Source organism: Dipodomys spectabilis, unplaced genomic scaffold (genome assembly GCF_019054845.1).
Source record: "Dipodomys spectabilis isolate Male_0828 unplaced genomic scaffold, ASM1905484v1 ptg000657l, whole genome shotgun sequence".
NCBI classification, from domain to species: domain Eukaryota; kingdom Metazoa; phylum Chordata; class Mammalia; order Rodentia; family Heteromyidae; genus Dipodomys; species Dipodomys spectabilis.
In genome coordinates, this window is record NW_024871334.1 from 44,778 (window position 1) to 61,895 (window position 17,118).

A 17,118-nucleotide genomic window follows, 5' to 3' on the forward strand; every position below is an offset into this window, starting at 1 on the left:
ACCTCAGGCCAAGGGTCTGCACCCCTCCCACCAGGCCCATTCTAAACGTTGACCTCTGTTGGGTCTTCGTCCATCCCACGAAAGACGGATGGGGTCCGAGGAGAGGTAAGTGTGGTGCTCGCCCATTCCCCAGCCTCCCTCAGCCCACAGACACAGCAGGGAGCCAAATCCAGCAGGTAGAAAACTCATTTATTAAAAGAGAGCAGCCCTTTTTAAAGCCAAAAAGGGCAGGTGGCATGGCAAGGGAGGAAGAGGAACCAATCACTGTCAAGGTCACACCCTATCACGCACCTGAGCCTTCACGGGCTGGTTAGGCACTGATCAGAAGGTCAATTGGGCTCTGCCCACTCTACTCTCCCAGCACCATCTTTGCTGCCCATGTGCTCTATAGTAAATTGGGCTCTGCCCACTCAACCCCCTCTTAGCGCCATCTTTGCTGCCCATGTGCTCTACAGACCTCCTCTCTGTACTGATGTGCTGGGGACCAAGACCTGACTTTCCCCTTGGACCTCCAAGTTATGGAACCCAGAAGCACAATCCTTATGACACTTTTGACTCAAATTTGAGTAAGTAGCCACACTTGTGAGTAGTATTATAAAATGGTCTCATAGTATTACCTCTGCACACATGCTCACACACACCTACACATATGCACACACATATTAATGACTGGTCATAGCTCCAGTGAAGACACAAGAAAATGGTTTCTTCTATGTGGATGTTAGAGCACATGGAAGAATCAACTAATAATTTTAGGTTTTATTTTATGTTTTTACTTTTTTTGTCAGTTGTGGGGCCTCAACTCTGGGCCTGGGTGCTATCCCTCAGCTCTTCAGCTCAAGGCCAGTATTCTAACATTTGAGCCATAGCACCACTTCTGGTTTTCTGAGTAGTTTATTGGAGATAAGCATCTCACGGACTTTCCTGCCCAGGCTGGCTTTGAACTGCCACCATCAGATCTCAGTTTCCTGAGTAGCTAGGATTACAGGCGTGGCCATTGACACCAGGCTAACTTTAGATTTTATATCAGGATGGATTACAGTTGTAAGTTGGAGCACATCAAACTTCAAAAATTTATTTTTCTCTCAAGCAATAATCAAATAAATAAAGGAAAGGCCTTCAAATAGAAGAAATGTTGGCAAATCACATACTTAAGAACATTTGTATGTCCAGAATGTGAGAGGAACCCTCAACATTCAACTGTTGGAAAACCCATTGATGAACTGGCAAAGACTTGTACAGATATTGTGTAGTTGTCCATATGCCAATGCATGTCAAGTGCATACTCGGTGACTGTGAGGTTCATGTAATCATTTATCTTCAGTGAGGTTGTTTGCAGTTATCAGGCAATGTGATTAGATACAGACAATACAAAAGGAAAAGGGAAAAACAGTTTGTAAGAAACCATATGGCAGGGCTGGGAAGGTGGCTCAGTGGTAGAGCACTTGCCTTGCATGCATGAGGCCCTGGGTTCAATTCCTCAGCACCACATAAGCAAAAAGCCGGAAGTGGCACTGTGGCTCAAGTGGTAGAGCACTAACCTTGAGCTGAAGAACTGAGGGACAGTGCCCAGGCCCAGAATTCAGGCCCCATGACCAGCCCCCCCCCAAAAAAAAAAAAAGAAAAAAAAGAAACGATATGGCTCAGCATTCTTGATTGAAGGATGCAAACTTAAACTTCTTGGAAGAGGACTATATTCAAGTAGTGGTTAGTCTTGAAGCCAATTGATTAGAGATATTGGACCAACTATGTACATATCATAGTTCATCCACTCACCTAACAAACTCTGTCATCCACATGCATCTCCTCTGTGCACTGCCCTCCTGAGACTTCCCCCCAGAGCTGCTTTATAGCAGAGGACATGCAAAAAGGACGTCCATCTGCCCATGAAAACCAGCCCATCCCTGACCTGAGCTCTGTGAGCTGATTCCACCAGTGAGCACAGACCACCACCATGGAGCTGGGGCTGTGCTGGGTTCTCCTTGTTGCTCTATTGAAAGGTGATTTATGGGGAGCAAGGGACACTGAGTGTGCAAATGGACATGAGTGGGAGGAACAGTGGGTGTGTGTGACCATTGCTGACCAGGATTCTCTGTGTTTGCAGGTGTGCAGTGTGAGGTGCGGCTGGTGGAGTCTGGGGGAGGCTTGGTGAAGCCTGGGGGGTCCCTGAGACTCTCCTGTGCAGCCTCCGGATTCGACTTCAGTAATTACTGGATGAGCTGGATCCACCAGGTTCCAGGGAAGGGGCTGGAGTGGATTTCATCCATCTATGATAATAGTAACATATACTATGCAGACTCTGTGAAGGGCCGCTTCACTACCTCCAAAGACAACAGCAAGAACACACTTTACCTGCAGATGAACAGCCTGAGAGTGGAGGAAATGGCCATCTATTACTGTGCTAGAGACACACAGTGCAGGAAATCCAGTGTGGGCCAGACACAAACCTCCCTGCAGGAAGCTCAGCACCAGCAGGGGGTGCTGGGCACACACTGAGGTCGGTCATGGCAGTCACAGGAGCATCTGTGGAGCTCAGGCCCTGACTCCTCTGTGTGCCCAGCCTTTCCACAGGATGCAGTGTCCCCCACAGAGCTGTCTACTGTGTTCTCCTTACTGTTCTCCAACCCCTCAGAACACAGCTTGTTCTGTCTTTCATTGACATGTGTTTGTTGTAGTTGATGATGTATTCTTTTTTTTCTTTCAAATTCTGTATTGTGATTACTTGATTACATAATTCCCCAAATTTCACAGTATTGTGAGATAGTGATGCTTAGTTAAAGTCACAAACACATTCTTACTTTCAGGGGGCAAATTGTCTATCGTGGTCTATAACAATTATGAGTTCTATGAGCTGTGACTATACAGTTATTTCTTCCACATTGGGTGGTATGTACATTTCATGAGCTGTTCCCTCTTTCCCACTGCTTTCCTCCACCCATCACTGCCATTGAGTTACTTAGCTCATTTTGATCAATGTCCAGTGCAGCTGATGGGTCCTGCTGTTGTATGTTTTTCCCCGATTCCCTCTAGTTCTGTGTCATCCTCCTGGTTTACCTCCGGTGTGCATATATGTGATCAGCAGCATGGGTTATTTAGTAGTGATTCGACCAGGTGAGTGGAAGGCCTTTGTTTCTTAAGTCTTGTTAATTTTGTTGTATCACCTAACATGTTGGATTTAACATCCACTTATCAGGGAGACCATGTACCATTTGCCTCTTTGCTCTTAGCTTACCTCACTCAACATGATTTCTTCTAGCTCCATCCATTTCCCTGAAAATGCCATTATTTTGTCCTTTCTAATGGCTTTATAATATTCCATTGTGTATAGGTACCACAATTTTTGGATCCATTCATCTGTGGTGGGGCATCTGGGTTGTTTCCATATCCTAGCTGTTGTGAACCGTGGTGCAATAAACATGGAGGTGCATGTGTCCTTGTATCCTGGTTCCTGTTGTTCAGGATAGATGCCCAGAAGTGGTGTGGCGGGGTCATAGGGGAGGTCAATATTTAGCTTTCTGAGGACTCTCCAGACTGCTTTCCAAAGTGGTTGTATAAGTGTACATTCCCACCAGCAGTGTAATAGGGTTCCTCTTTCTCTGCATCCCCTCCAGCATTTGTCATTGGCTGACTTGAGGATGTGGGCCATTCTGACTGGGGTAAGGTGGTATCTCAGGGTTGTCTTTATTTGCATTTCCTTCACAACCAGGGATGGTGAACATTTCCTCATGTGTTTCTTTGCCATTTTAATCTCATCTGAGAAGTCTCTCTTTAGAAGTCTCTCTTTTGCCCATTTAGTAATTGGTTTGTTAGGTTTGGGAGGGATTAGTTTCTTGAGTTCCCTGTATATACTGGATATTAACCCCTTGTCTGATATATTGCTGGTAAATATTTTTTCCCAGTTGCTTGGTTATCTTTCTAGCTTTGTTGCTATAACTTTAGCTGTGCTGAAACTTTTTATTTTAAAGTAGTCCCATTTGTAGAGTCTCTTTCTGATTTGTTGTGACCCTGGGACTCTGTTCAGGAAGTTCCTTCCTATGCCTATTAGTTCAAGTGTCTCTCCTACTCTGTCCTGAAGTACTTTCAGAGATTCAGGTTTGATGTTAAAGTCTTTATTCCATTTTTAGTTAATGTTGGTGCATGGTGATAGGCTGAGGTCCACTTTTAGTTTTCTAGATGTGGCCGCCCAGCACCAGTAGTTGAAGAGGCTGTGTTTCTTCCACTGTATGTCTTTGGCTCCTTTGTCAAATATCAGCTGACTGTAGTTGTGTGGTTTTATTTCTGTATCTTCTATTCTTTTCCATTGGTCTTCCGGTCTGTGTTTGTTCCAGTGCCAGGCTGTCTTTGTTAGTATGGCTCTATAGTAGAGTTTGAAGTTCGGCATTGAGATCCCTCCCATGTTGTCTTGTTTGCCTAGAATTGTTTTGGCTATTCTAGGACTTTTGTTGCTCCATATGAATTTTTGGACTGTGTTCTGAATTTCAGAAATGTACATCATTGGGATTTTAATAGGAATTGCATTGAATTTGTATATTAATTTTGGCAGCATGGCCATTTTCACTATATTAAGTCTGCCTATCCAAGAGCATGGGAGGTCTTTCCATTTCCTGGTGCCTTCTGTAATTTTTTTCTTTCAGTTTTAATAGTTTTCATTACATAGTTCTTTTATATCTTTGGTTAGGTTAATTCCTAAATATTTTTATTTTTTGGCCGGTTATTGTGAATGGGGTTACTTCCTTTATTTCCCTCTCTGCTTGTACATTGTCAGTGTACAGGAAGGCGACTGATTTTTGTGGGTTGATTTTATATCCTGCTACTTTGTCAAAGTGATTTATAATTTCTAAGAGTTTGGAGATAGAGTTTTTGGGATCATGAAGGTATAGTATCATGTCATATGCAAAAAGGGATAGTTTAACTTCTTCTTTCCCTATGCAGATACCTTTAATGTCTTTTTTCTTGCCTTATTGCCCTGGCTAAGGGTTCCAGGACTATATTGAAGAAGAGTGGAGACAGTGGGCATCCTTGCCTTGTTCCTGATTTTAGGAGAATTGGCTATAGATTTTCCCCATTAAGTATAATATGGCTATTGGTCTGTTGCATATGGCTTTTATTGTTTGAAGGAATGTTCCTTATATTCCTATTTTCTCCAGAGCTTTTAACATGAATGAATGCTGTATTTTATCAAAAGCTTTTTCTGCACAGTGGAGATAATCATGTGATTCTTGACCTTGGCCCTGTTGATGTGTTGGATTAGATTTATTGATTTACATATGTTAAACCATCCCTGCATCTCTGTGATGAAGCCAGCTGGTCAAAGTGTATGAATTTTTTTATGTGTTTCTGGATTTTGTTAGCTATAATTTTGTTAAGGATCTTTGCATCTGTGTACATCAAGGAGATTGGTCTGTAGTTCTCCTTTTTTTGTTGGGCCTTTGCCTGGTTTGGGGATGAGTGTGATATTGGCATCGTGGAATGAGTTTGGGATAGCTCCCTCCTTCTCTGTTTCTCTGAAGAGCTTGAGGAGTATGGGTATTAGTTCTCTTTTAAAGGTCTTATAGAATTCTGTTGTGAATCCATCTGGTCCTGGGCTTTTCCTTGTTGGAAGACATCTGATTGCTTCCTATATATTGTTGTAAGATATATAATAAATTTACTTTTTCTTTTCTCAGTTTGGGCAACTTGTATTTCTCTAAAAATGCATCCATTTCTGCTAGGTTTTCTTTCTTTAGAGAGTATAACTTATGAAAATAGTTCTTTATAATTGTTTGGATATCAGGTATTTGTTATGATTGTTCTTGTGGCATCCCTGATCTTGTTAATTTAGGTTTCCTCTCTTCTTTACTTAATTAATCTTGCCAATGGTCTATCAATTTTATTTACTTTTTCAAAGAACTAGCTTTTTGTTTTATTAATTTTATTTATAATTTTCCTATTCTCTATCTCATTAATTTCCACTCTTAATTTGATTATCTGGTTCCATCTAGTAACTTTAGATTCCATTTTTAAAATGTTTTTGTAGCTGTTTTAATTGCAGCATGAGATTATTTACTTGGTCTATCTCTATTTTCTTGAGGTGGACCCTGAGGGCAATAAATTTGCCCCTCAGGACTGCTTTTGCTGTTTCCCACAAGTTTCTTTGTGAGGTGTTTTCATTTTCATTGAGTTGTAGGAAATGTTTTATTTCTTCTCTGATCTCTTCCATTACCCAGACATTGCTAAGAAGTGTGCTGTTCAATTTCCATGTATTAGAGAAATTTCTGCAGTATGCTTTGTTATTGAGAACTAGCTTGATTCCACTGTGGTCAGATAGGATACAGGGGACTATGTCGGTCCCTTTGTATTTGCTTAAGTTCCTTGCATGAACTGTGATATGGTCTATTTTGGAGAAAGTTCCATGAGCTGCTGAGAAGAATGTGTACTGTGTTGTTTTAGGGTGAAATACTCAGTAGATGTCAGTTAATTCTGCTTGAAGTATGGCCTCACTTAATTCGGTGGCTTCTTTGCCAATCCTCTGGTTGGTAGACCTGTCCTTTGGTAAGAGTGGTGTGTTAAAGTCTCTTAGTATTATCGTATTGGGATCTATTTTATTCTGTAAGTTTGAGTGTATTTGTTTAACATATCTGGGTGCACCAATATTTGGGAATATAAGTTGATGATGGTAAAATCCTCCTCTTGGATTGTTCCCTGTACTAATATGTAGTGTCCGTCCTTGTCTTTCTGTACTGATTTTAATGAAAAGTTTATTTTGTCAGATATCAGGATAGCTACACCTGCTTTCTTACGGGGGGCATTTGATTGGTAGATCCTTTCCCAACCCTTTACTCTAAATTTGTTTGTATGTTTGGCTGAGAGGTGGGTCTCCTGAAGGCAACAGATGGATGGGTCATGTTTTCTGATCCAATCTGCAGTTCTTTTTCTTTATTGGTGAATTAAGTCCATTAATGTTTATTATAGAGAGATGTATTGTTGTCCCTGCCATTTCCTGTTTTCCTAAGTTTTTCTTCTTTCCTTTCCTCCCGTGCTTACTAAGTTAGACTTCTATTAATACCTATCTGGTGCAGGTCCCCGTTCCTGCTTGCTTTCTTCAGGTTGTGTTCCCCCTTTTAGTATTCTTTGTAATGCTGGATTATTGTTTATGAATTCATTTAGTTTTCTTTACTATTAAAATTTTAATTTCTCCATCGAATGTGAATGCTAACTTTGCCGGGTATATCAGTCTGAGCTGGCAATTATTGGTTCTCAGGGCTTGGATCATACTTTCCCAGGCCTTTCTTGCATTCAGTGTCTGTGTGGAGAGATCTGCAGTGATTCTAATTTTTTCCCGTTGTAGTATAGCTCCTTCTTTGTTTTTACTGTATGCAAGATTGTTTCCTTATTATTCAGATCTATCATTTTTACTATAATGTGTCTAGAAGTGTTTCCCCTGGGATCCTGCTTGTTAGGTGTTCTATATGCTTCTGTTATGTAGGTAAGATGTTCTCTTTTAAGATGGGGGAAATTTTCTTTTTCTTTTTTTTTTTTTTTTGGTCGGTCGTGGGGCTTGAACTCTGGGCCTGGGCACTGTCCCTCAGCTCTTCAGCTCAAGGCGAGCACTCTACCACTTGAGCTACAGCGCCACTTCTGGTTTTCTGGTGGTTTATTGGAGATAGGAGTCTCACGGTCTTTCCTGCCCGGGCTGGCTTTGAACCTCGATCCTCAGATCTCAGCCTCCTGAGTAGCTAGGATTACAGGGGTGAGCCACCAGCACCCAGCTAAGATGGGGGAAATTTTCATTGATAATCTTGTTGAATAAGTGTTGCATTCCCTTGCTTTGATATTCTTCACCTTCGTCCACCTCAATTATACGAAGGTTAAATTTCTTGGAACTATCTGCTTGCTCTTGGATTTCCCTTTGGCATAATTTAAGTGATTTTTTCCATATCTGTGACTTTTTGGTCCAGTTGGTGTATTCTGTCTTCTGTATCTGACACTCTAAATTCCATTTCGTTCACTCTGTAAACTATGGCTTCCATTGTGGTTTGCATGGAGGAAATGGACTCATTTATGAATTCGATGTTGGTTCTCAAAGTACTAATCTCACCTCTTAGTGAGGTATGTACTGCCTCTATTTTTTGGGGGTGGGTCCAGTCGTGGGGCCTGAACTCTGGGCCTGGGCACTGTCCCTCAGCTCTTCAGCTCAAGGCTAGTGCTCTACCACTTGAGCCACAGTGCCACTTCCAGCTTTTTTTCTTTTTGCTTATGTTGTGCTGAGGAATGGAACCCAGGGCCTCAGGCATGCAAGGCAAGCACTCTACCACTGAGCCACCTTCCCAGCCCATACTGCCTCTATTTTTGCATGTACCTCCTGTTTGAGACCCTGTATCTCTTTCAATAGTTTGTTCCCGGTGTTATTTAAATTTCTGGACTATTTCTCACTTTAATTCTTGAGTCATTTCTTCCAGCATCTCTTGAATGTAGCTTTCATCTTCCATTCCTGCTTTGCTCCCACTGGGGCTCTCCCTTGGGTGACTGCTGGCTTTTGGGGGTAGCTTGCTATTCTGGGTGTTGATAAACCTTGTAATTTTTCTCTGTGAGTTTTGCATGGGGATTCAGGGATTATTGGAGACTAATCTGAAATTATTTTTTGGTCAATAGGTGTCTGTCTTTGCTTGGTTGCTGTTTCTGGGCTGGCAGAGAGAGTCTGTACCTGGTCTCGGTTCTGTTGGGGGCAGACCTCCAGCTGCTGGTCTGACCCACATAGTGCTCTCGGCTCTCTGCTGTAGATCACTGGCAGTTCCCACCTTTAGAAGGATTGAGTGGACTAGACTACTCCTGTTTACTCCTACAGGTGCTCTTGGCAAGATTGGGTGTGCTGGATGTACTCTCTGGAGTCTGCTATGGGCTCCTGATGTTTTTGTTGTTGTTGTTTTGTTTTATTTTTGGCTGGTTGTGGGCATGAACTCTGGGCCTGGGTGCTGTCCCTCAGCTCTTCAACTCAGGGCTGGTGCCCTCCATTTGAACCACAGTGCCACTTCTGGCCCTTTCTGCTTGTGTGGTGCTGAGGGATCAGATCCAGGGTCTTATGCACACAAGACAAGCAATGTACTGCTGAGCCACCTTACCTGCCTGAGCTCCTGACTATTAAGTCCTGGCAGCCTGAGTTGTCCAATTCCCAGCCTGGGATATATGGGTTGGGTTCTGGTGGGGTTTGGGCTTCTGGTTCTCTTGCTCTGGACACCCAGGTCTTTTGCTGTCACAGGCATGATTCCCAGGGGGTGCAGTTCCCTCCCCCCCCCCGCTGAGGTGTATGCTCAGATTCTGGCTTTAATCGGGAGAAATTGGTTGTGTTGCTCAGGCACCCAATCCCCAGGCCTGGTCCTGGCTCCCAGTCCCCGGCCAGAGGCATGCCAGTTGGACCTGTGCTGCTGTGTATCACACCTGGGTTATGCAGCCTGGAGTACACAGTTCAAGTTTTTTCTCCTGTTGGCTGTTGTGACCCAGGGGCGTTGTTCCTGGCTTGGGTGTTTAAGCTCCCTTCCAGGGATGCTCTTGATCAAGGTGCTCCATGGGCTGGTGGAGCTCTAAAAAAGTTCCCAGTTTTAGTGGGTCCTGTAGTTCAGGTGTTGGGGTAGGGGTCTGGGGGTACCCACCAGCTCTGGTCTCCTTTGAGGGACACACTGTCCCCTATGGGGTACTCACCCTGGAGCTACTTGTTGTTTCTGTGTGATGTAGGTCACTGGTTGCTGCTGCAGAGTTTAGTTGAGATGCTTGTGGGCTGGGATAGGCAGTGGTGGCTCTGCATGTTTCTCCTCTGTCACTGCCTCTGTTGATGCTGTTCAAGTCAGTGCTGCGGGATGGGTCTCCAGCCAAGGGGTGAGGGAGGGGTCTCCATACAGGTTCTTAGTGCTGGGTTTGTCTCTGTTTGTGCTCTTCAGATCAGCACAAGTACCTTGCAGGTCTTCTGCTCTGGCATTCTGTGGGTGACCCGTGTAGTTCTGGGGTTCCCGCTGTGGGGCCGAATGGCTTTGGCAGGATGGAGCCCCTCTGCTCAGAGAGTGAGGGGTGAGGGTGGGATCTTTGTGCAGGCTCCTGGCTTGGAGGTTTCTCTGTTCTTCATGATCAGCGGGCCTGACACTGGTACCTCAGGTGTCTTCTGCACAGGTGATATGCAGATGACCCCTGTGTCTCTGGGGACTCCAGAAGCCCCCACTGGGCCAGGCTGGCTGTGGCTTGGCGTGTTGCCGAGCATCCAGTAAAGGCTGGAGGAGGGGTCTTCACGCTTCTCTGTTCTGAAATTCTTCCTTTTCTTTCTTTATTTTCCCCCCTCCTGTTTTTCTCTGGGTATTTGTCTTTTTGTTGCTGTTAGTCTCTTGGGGAAATTAAGCATTGGAACTTGAACTCTCTTTTTGGTAGGAGAGAGCTGTGGCATTTCCCTATTGTCCTATAGCCATCTTGATCCCCCCTCCTGATGATACATTCTTGAGAGGACAAGACAGCACAATGCACAGTTGGTGGACACTGCTGAGATCACTGAGGTCAAATCTGAGGAAGGTCAAGAACCCTGCTCAGTCCTTTCCTCTCAGACTCGGGAGAGACGCAATGGACTCCCTGGCTAGATCAGTCTTTAAACTCAAGTCGGAGCAGATGGGATGTTGTGCAGAGCCAGGGACACCATGTCACTGATGAATTTCAAGGCCCACCATTCTGCTCACACAGCCCAGGCGTCCAGCCCGGCTTTGATCCCGTTGTCCCCTTTCCTCCTGCTGGTGACATGTGAGGGGCCATCTGTAAGGACCGGGAGCTGCTCTGTGACCCACAGAGCGCAGTCGTGGGCACTGCTGAGCTGTGGTTACCTGCAGAGGCCCAGTGACTCCCACCAGCTCCTCTGCCTCTGTCCCTTTCTACACACTCTGTAGATGATGAGGTTGGATGGGATTCTCAGCCACAGTTCTGAATCTGGTTGCTGCTTGATCCTAGAAGGACATATGTGTTCTTAATTATCTCTGTGTTGTCCACACCTGTCCTTCACACTAAATCCCCTGCAGATGTAGCCTGTATTCAGTCCCTAGATCCCAGGCCCAGTACCGGGACCTAGAGGTCAATGAGGCTGTGGCCCTGGCTCCTGCATGCCTGGGAAGATCTCACTGGTGTCCCCAGGCTGCATGCCCTGGACTGTCCTGTCCTCCTCTCTATGGACTCTGGCGGGAAGCTCAGGGGATATCTGTAGCTAAGGGCACATGGATGAGTGTAAAAACAGTCATCACTTGGGATTTCACCTGCATCACCTCACTGTCCTCAGCCTGTGCACATGGGACTGAGGACCGGCTGGGGCCAGGTCCTCCTGGAGCACGTGGGCTGTGGAGGTGCAGGGTGGGTGGGAGCTCCTGCGATTGGCCATCAGGAAGAGATCTAGAACCTCCCACAGAGCATGCTGTAGATGCTGCCTCTGTGGTGGAATGTCATCCTCTCTAGGCTGTTCCCACTCAGATCCACCCAGGTTGCCAGAGAGGAATTAGTGAGTAATTTAATTCCATCCACACAACACCTCCACAGCAACCTTCAACAGGCTTGGCTTTTAATGTGCCACATTGATCTGCCGGGGGGTATTTCCAGTCCTGGGTCACTCAAAAGCCAGGCTGCCATTCTTCAATATCAAGTCTGTGTTTGTGTAAAGGCTTGGAGAAAAGGTTCTTCAGAGACAAGTGGAGGAAGAGGGACAATGTGGAGGTGGGGACTTGGGTCTAGCGAGGCAACTTTCCTGACTGACAGGTGTCTCACAATGTGCACGGATGATTGCAGTTCTTCATGTGCAAAAAGAGGATAGTGCTCAGGTTATCTCTGCTTCCCAGAACAACATTGCTATTAGTCCTCTCCCTGCTGTTATTGTGTCTCACCAGGAGAGACACAGGTTTACAGGCATGAGCCACCAGTGCCTGGCTAGAAGGAAATTTTAATAAAGTATATATTCATGAAAGGGCTTGGCTTTTGAAGAGAGAGCTGAACGTAACACAATTTCATGACAGGGCTTGGCTTTTGAAGAGAGAGCTGAACATAACACAATTTCCAAGTGAGATTTATGCTCAAGCTAGGAAATTTGAAAAAAAAAAGCATAGGTTATTTTGGGGGAAGCACAACTTGATAGAGAATAATTCTTTATTTCCTGCCATGGTACAGTTTGAAATCAGGTAAGATGTCTGCAGAAGAAGTTGCTTATGCTTCAAAGTGAGTACATTCCATGAAATCAAAAAGGCCAGCATTTTCAGCCTATAGATAATAAATTTTCCTTTTATTTCTGTAGAACTATGCAATATATATTGTTTTATCCAGTGCTGGGGAAACTCTGGTGATGTGAAGGAAACCCTCACACTTGCTGTCCACTATCTACACCTCTGATCACACCCCAAATCCAGTGTCATAGGCTGAGGAGAAAGAGGTCAGAGGCACAGGTGCTGTCTCCTCAAGATGACTGGTTACTTATATGTAAACCAGTCATGACAGATACACACACACACACACACACACACACACACACACACACACACACACACATGCAGACATGGAAACTCATGCCCATTTCCTCTCTCTGTGGGTTCTGGTCCAGTAGTATCTTAATGCAGCAGCACAAAGTTATAAGGAAGAAAGTTCTAGGGTTAGAAGTAGTCACATTTCAAGAGAGGGAATAGGGAGTGGGGTGGGATAGAAAAAGAAAGAAAGGGAGGGAAAGGGTGACATTGTCCTGAAAGAAGTGTACTCTTGGCCAGGAGCTAGTGGCACACTCTTGTAATCCTAGCTACTCAGGATGATGAGGCCTTAGGATTGCAGTTTGAAGCCAGCCCTGGGAGGAAAGACATTGAGACTCTTATTTCCAATTAACCTCCAGAAAACTGGAAATGGAGCTATGGTTCAAAGGGGTAGAGAGCTAGCCTTGAGCACTAATGTGCCCAGAACATATTCAAGCCCAATAACTGGTGAAAGAAAGGAAGGATATGAGGAAGGAAGCAAGGAAGGAAGGAAGAAAAGAAGGTAGGAAGGAAGGAGCTCTTACTGACACATAACTGTAACCCCTCTGCAGATCATGTTTAATAAACATAAAAATTTCTTTTAAAAGAGGGGAAAGAAAGAGAAAAGGGGAGCTAGCTGGAATCCACCCTGACAAAGCAAATCCAAAGCCTGAGTGGATGAGGAATGAAGAACTTGGAACAAAGCATGGAGAAAGGACTGCGCTTGGGAAGGAGGGATCAACCTCTTAAATATTTCCAACTTCCTACTTCTTAGATCCCATGTTTTCTCACCTCACACTCAAATACAATTACAATACTGAGCAAACAAAAAGCAATGTAAACCCAGCAATTATTCATGTTTGTTTTCATTATCTGCACATTTATGCAGACTTCTGTGCAAATAGCAATAGTCTAAGGCCAAGCACAGCAGCCTCACTTCATCAGAAGACCTTCCCTGGGAAGGGCCACAGAGCTCTGGCTGAGGGCCAGTGGCTGAAGCTTCTCTGTGGGCGCAGCAGGGAATTCCTATGTGCTGAGCGCCCAGCGTGGAGTGGCTGCTGAGAGACTCTCAGCAACCACGGCGCAGCTGTGACAGAGGCCCGTGGCTGGGTTTCTGGGATATTCCCGGGCAGGACCCTCAGCTGGGAACATGGTGCACCTTGTCTGCCCTGGCAGGCCTGACAGGCACAGTCTCCAGGACAGCATCCCCCCAGGCCTCCAGCCTCAAGCCTTCTGCCTGGCATCCCATCACTTCAGCTGTGCGTGCTTCCTGCCAGCAATTTGCCTTCCTTCCCAAGCTTCTCATAACTTATATAAACACGAGGTCTATGACAATGTGCTCTGTACACCACCACATCTCTACTGCTCCACAGAGTCTTCTCCACAGGACAATTCCTAGGCCTGAGGGACACAGATCAATACACTGGCTGGAGTCCAGGCCTTGAGGTCGGCTTCTTAGAGCAGATCAGTCTCCACCTCCAAGCCCTGGGGTCACAGCGAGGTCCTCAGCCATGTGCTCTATGGCACAGCTGGCAGTCCCTCTGTGAGCACACCTGATGTTACCTGCTGAACGCTCAGCTGCTCTTCCTCATCAGGAGAGCTGCACACCAGGTCAGAGCTCAGTGCCACAGTTTCTCTACCCTGACTGCTTCTCTGCCATGTCCTGGGTCCCAGAAACTCCCTATCGCTTCTCCTTTCCTCTCTTCCTCAGAATCTGCTCACCTTTGTGTCAGTGGATTCTTGTTCATCTACAAAAGTGTTGTTCACATTCAGCTCACCATCTTGTCCAGCACTAGGAATCACGGTAACCAATGAATCGAAAGACAGAACCAAGGAAAATGTCAAAGACTTGATAAAACAATTTGAAGAAGACATGAGTCATTTGTTGATACTTACCAAATATTTAATTACCTATGTTTTGTTATGAGTGTGTTCACTGAGGTAATCACAAATACACAATACATATGATATTGTTACAAATACACAACACATATGAATGAGAAATATAGATTGAGACAAATGATACACGATAGCCCACTGTCAAATGTATGCCTGAACCCTAGCCACCTGGGTTAGTGGTCAGAATGAAGTAAAGTGTGGCAAAGCCACACCTAATATGGGCTCAGTAAGGAGGCTCTGCAGAGCTCACAGGTGAGCATCATTCTCCTGGAACACCAGAGAAATGTGGGCCCTCCGTGGCTGTGCAGGCCCAGACAAGGCATGGAGCTCATACCACGTGAGATGTTGCCAGTGTGGAAATGCATTCACCATTGTTTTACACTCTTGCGTGTGCACAAGGAGGTCACACCATGTTGCACTTTGTATTTTGTGTGTGATCAGAAATGCTGACGGAACGATCACCAGGCACAATGGCAGAGTGAGAGGACATGTGTGTCCCTCTGCACCCCAGACAGCTCTCAGTGTCCTCACACTCTGCCTCAGGCTCCCAAGGACCTGCAGGTACAGTGTGACCCACAGCACGTGGTCAGTGCGTCATGATGTCTCCAAGGTGACCATTGTCACCAAACTCCTCCAGCTCAGTCACCTCTGCTCTGGGAGCCCAATCTCTAGACTTCCTCCAAGAGCTGCTTTATAGCAGAGGACATGCAAATAAGATGTCCCTCTGCCCATGAAAACCAGCCCATCTCTGACCTGAGCTCTGTTAGCTGATTCCACTAGTGACTGAGCACAGACAACCACCATGGAGCTGGGGCTGCACTGGGTTCTCCTTGTTGCTCTGTTGAAAGGTGATTTATGGGGAGCAAGGGATACTGAGTGTGCAAATGGACACGAGTGGGAGGAACCGTGGATGTGTGTGACCATTGCTGACCAGGATTCTCTGTGTTTGCAGATGTGCAGTGTGAGGTGCAGCTGGCGGAGTCTGGGGGAGGTTTGGTGCAGCCTAGGGGGTCCCTGAGACTCTCCTGTGCAGCCTCCGGATTCACTTTCAGTGATTACTCGATGAGCTAGGTCCGCCAGGCTCCAGGGAAAGGGCTGGAATGGATTTCATACATTAGTTATAGTGGTACCAAATACTACACAGACTCCGTGAAGGGCCGCTTCACCATCTCCAGAGACAGCAGCAAGAACACACTTTACCTGCAGATGAACAGCCTGAGAATGGAGGACACGGCTGTCTATTACTGTGCTAGAGACACACAGTGCAGGAAATCCAGTGTGGGCCAGACACAAACCTCCCTGCAGGATGTTCAGCAGCAGCAGGGGGCGCTGGGCTCACACTGAGGTCATGCTCAGTCAGCACCAGCAGGGGGTGCTCAGCACACACTGAGGTCATGCTCAGTCAGCACCAGTAGGGGCCGCTGGGCACACACTGAGGTCATGGCAGTCACAGGAGCAGCTGTGGAGCTCAGGCCCTGACTCCTCTGTGTGCCTGGCCTCTCTAAAGGATGCAGCATCCCCCACAGAGCTGTCTAGGGTGTTAAGGGCTCCTTGCTGGGTGAGGATATTGCTCTCCAATTCCACTGGTTTCTCTCTATCTGCCGAGCTCCTGAGCAGAGTCCATGTGGCCTTCCCCATGCTGTCCTTCATCTTCCTAGAGGAAGAGGAGACACTAGCTGCTCTCTCTCTTTTTTTTTTTTTTTGGTCAGACCTGGGGTTTGAATTCTTGGGCTTGGGCGCTGTCCCTCAGCTCTTCAGCTCAAGGTGAGTGCTCTACCGCTAGAGTCACGGTGCCACTTCTGGTTTTCTGGTGGTTTATTGGAGATAAGAGTCTCAGAGACTTTCCTGCCTGGGCTGGCTTTGAACCACCATCCTCAGATCTCAGGCTCCTGAGTACCTGGGTTTATAGGCATGAGCCAGCGACACTGGGCTCATACTCACTTGTTTACACTCAGCCTCTGCCAGACCCTGGAAATACTTCCTGTGAGTCACAGACATTTTCCTGACCCCTGGAATGCCAAGCGGGCCTTTGTTTTCTTGCTGGACGTTCCTGGGTGTGGGACATCGGGATTTGGTCAAGATGTTGTGAGGATGCTGCATCCGAACTCGGAACACACCATGTCTCACCATCCCATGCACTGAGGTTCTCTGTCCTCAGATGTCCTGTCTCAGCAGCTGCAGACATCCCACAGGCTGGCCTGGCCAAGCCCCCGTGGTCTCTGTTCCTGTCTGCACCATGTAGGTGGCACTGGCTGTAATGACTGATGGAGCCAGGCCCCACAGCCCCAGGGAAGCTCCTGGGAAGGACAGGAGGCATCTTCAACTGCAGCCGTCTCTCAAGATTTGAGTAATAGTGTCTGAGGACACAGCCAAGAAACAGATGTCCATGAGCTGAGCACGGTGACCACCGGGACCCAGCCATAGATTACTGTGCAAGAGACACTGGGAGAGACGTCAGTGTGAGCCATGACTCAGACTGTCCACCGGACCCTGAGTCTGAGCTGCGGAGGTGCTCAGGGCCAGCAGCCCTGGATCTCACCCCAGAAGCTGGGTGGGAGCTGGGTGTCAGGTTCTGTGACACTCCCTCCTCCCATTCCTGGGGTCCCTCTGGACACCTCCCCAGGACCCCACAGTCCCTCTGGACATGCCTGCCTTCCTTTTGTTTTCTCTTCCTCACGTGCTCACTGGGAACTGTGGGAGGGAAGGACTTCCTGTGTGTGGATGAGATGGGATCAGCCATCAG

The 17,118-nt window shown here is 46.4% G+C and overlaps 1 gene segment (V, D, J or C); it reads left to right on the forward strand.

The window, feature by feature from the left end:
• The first annotated feature begins 1,922 nt into the window (after positions 1 to 1,922).
• LOC122101373 lies at positions 1,923 to 15,719 on the forward strand. The segment is given in 4 exon segments: positions 1,923 to 2,000; positions 2,105 to 2,232; positions 9,843 to 9,849; positions 15,463 to 15,719. Coding segments are annotated over 4 exon segments (438 nt in total).
• The last annotated feature ends 1,399 nt before the right edge of the window (positions 15,720 to 17,118 follow it).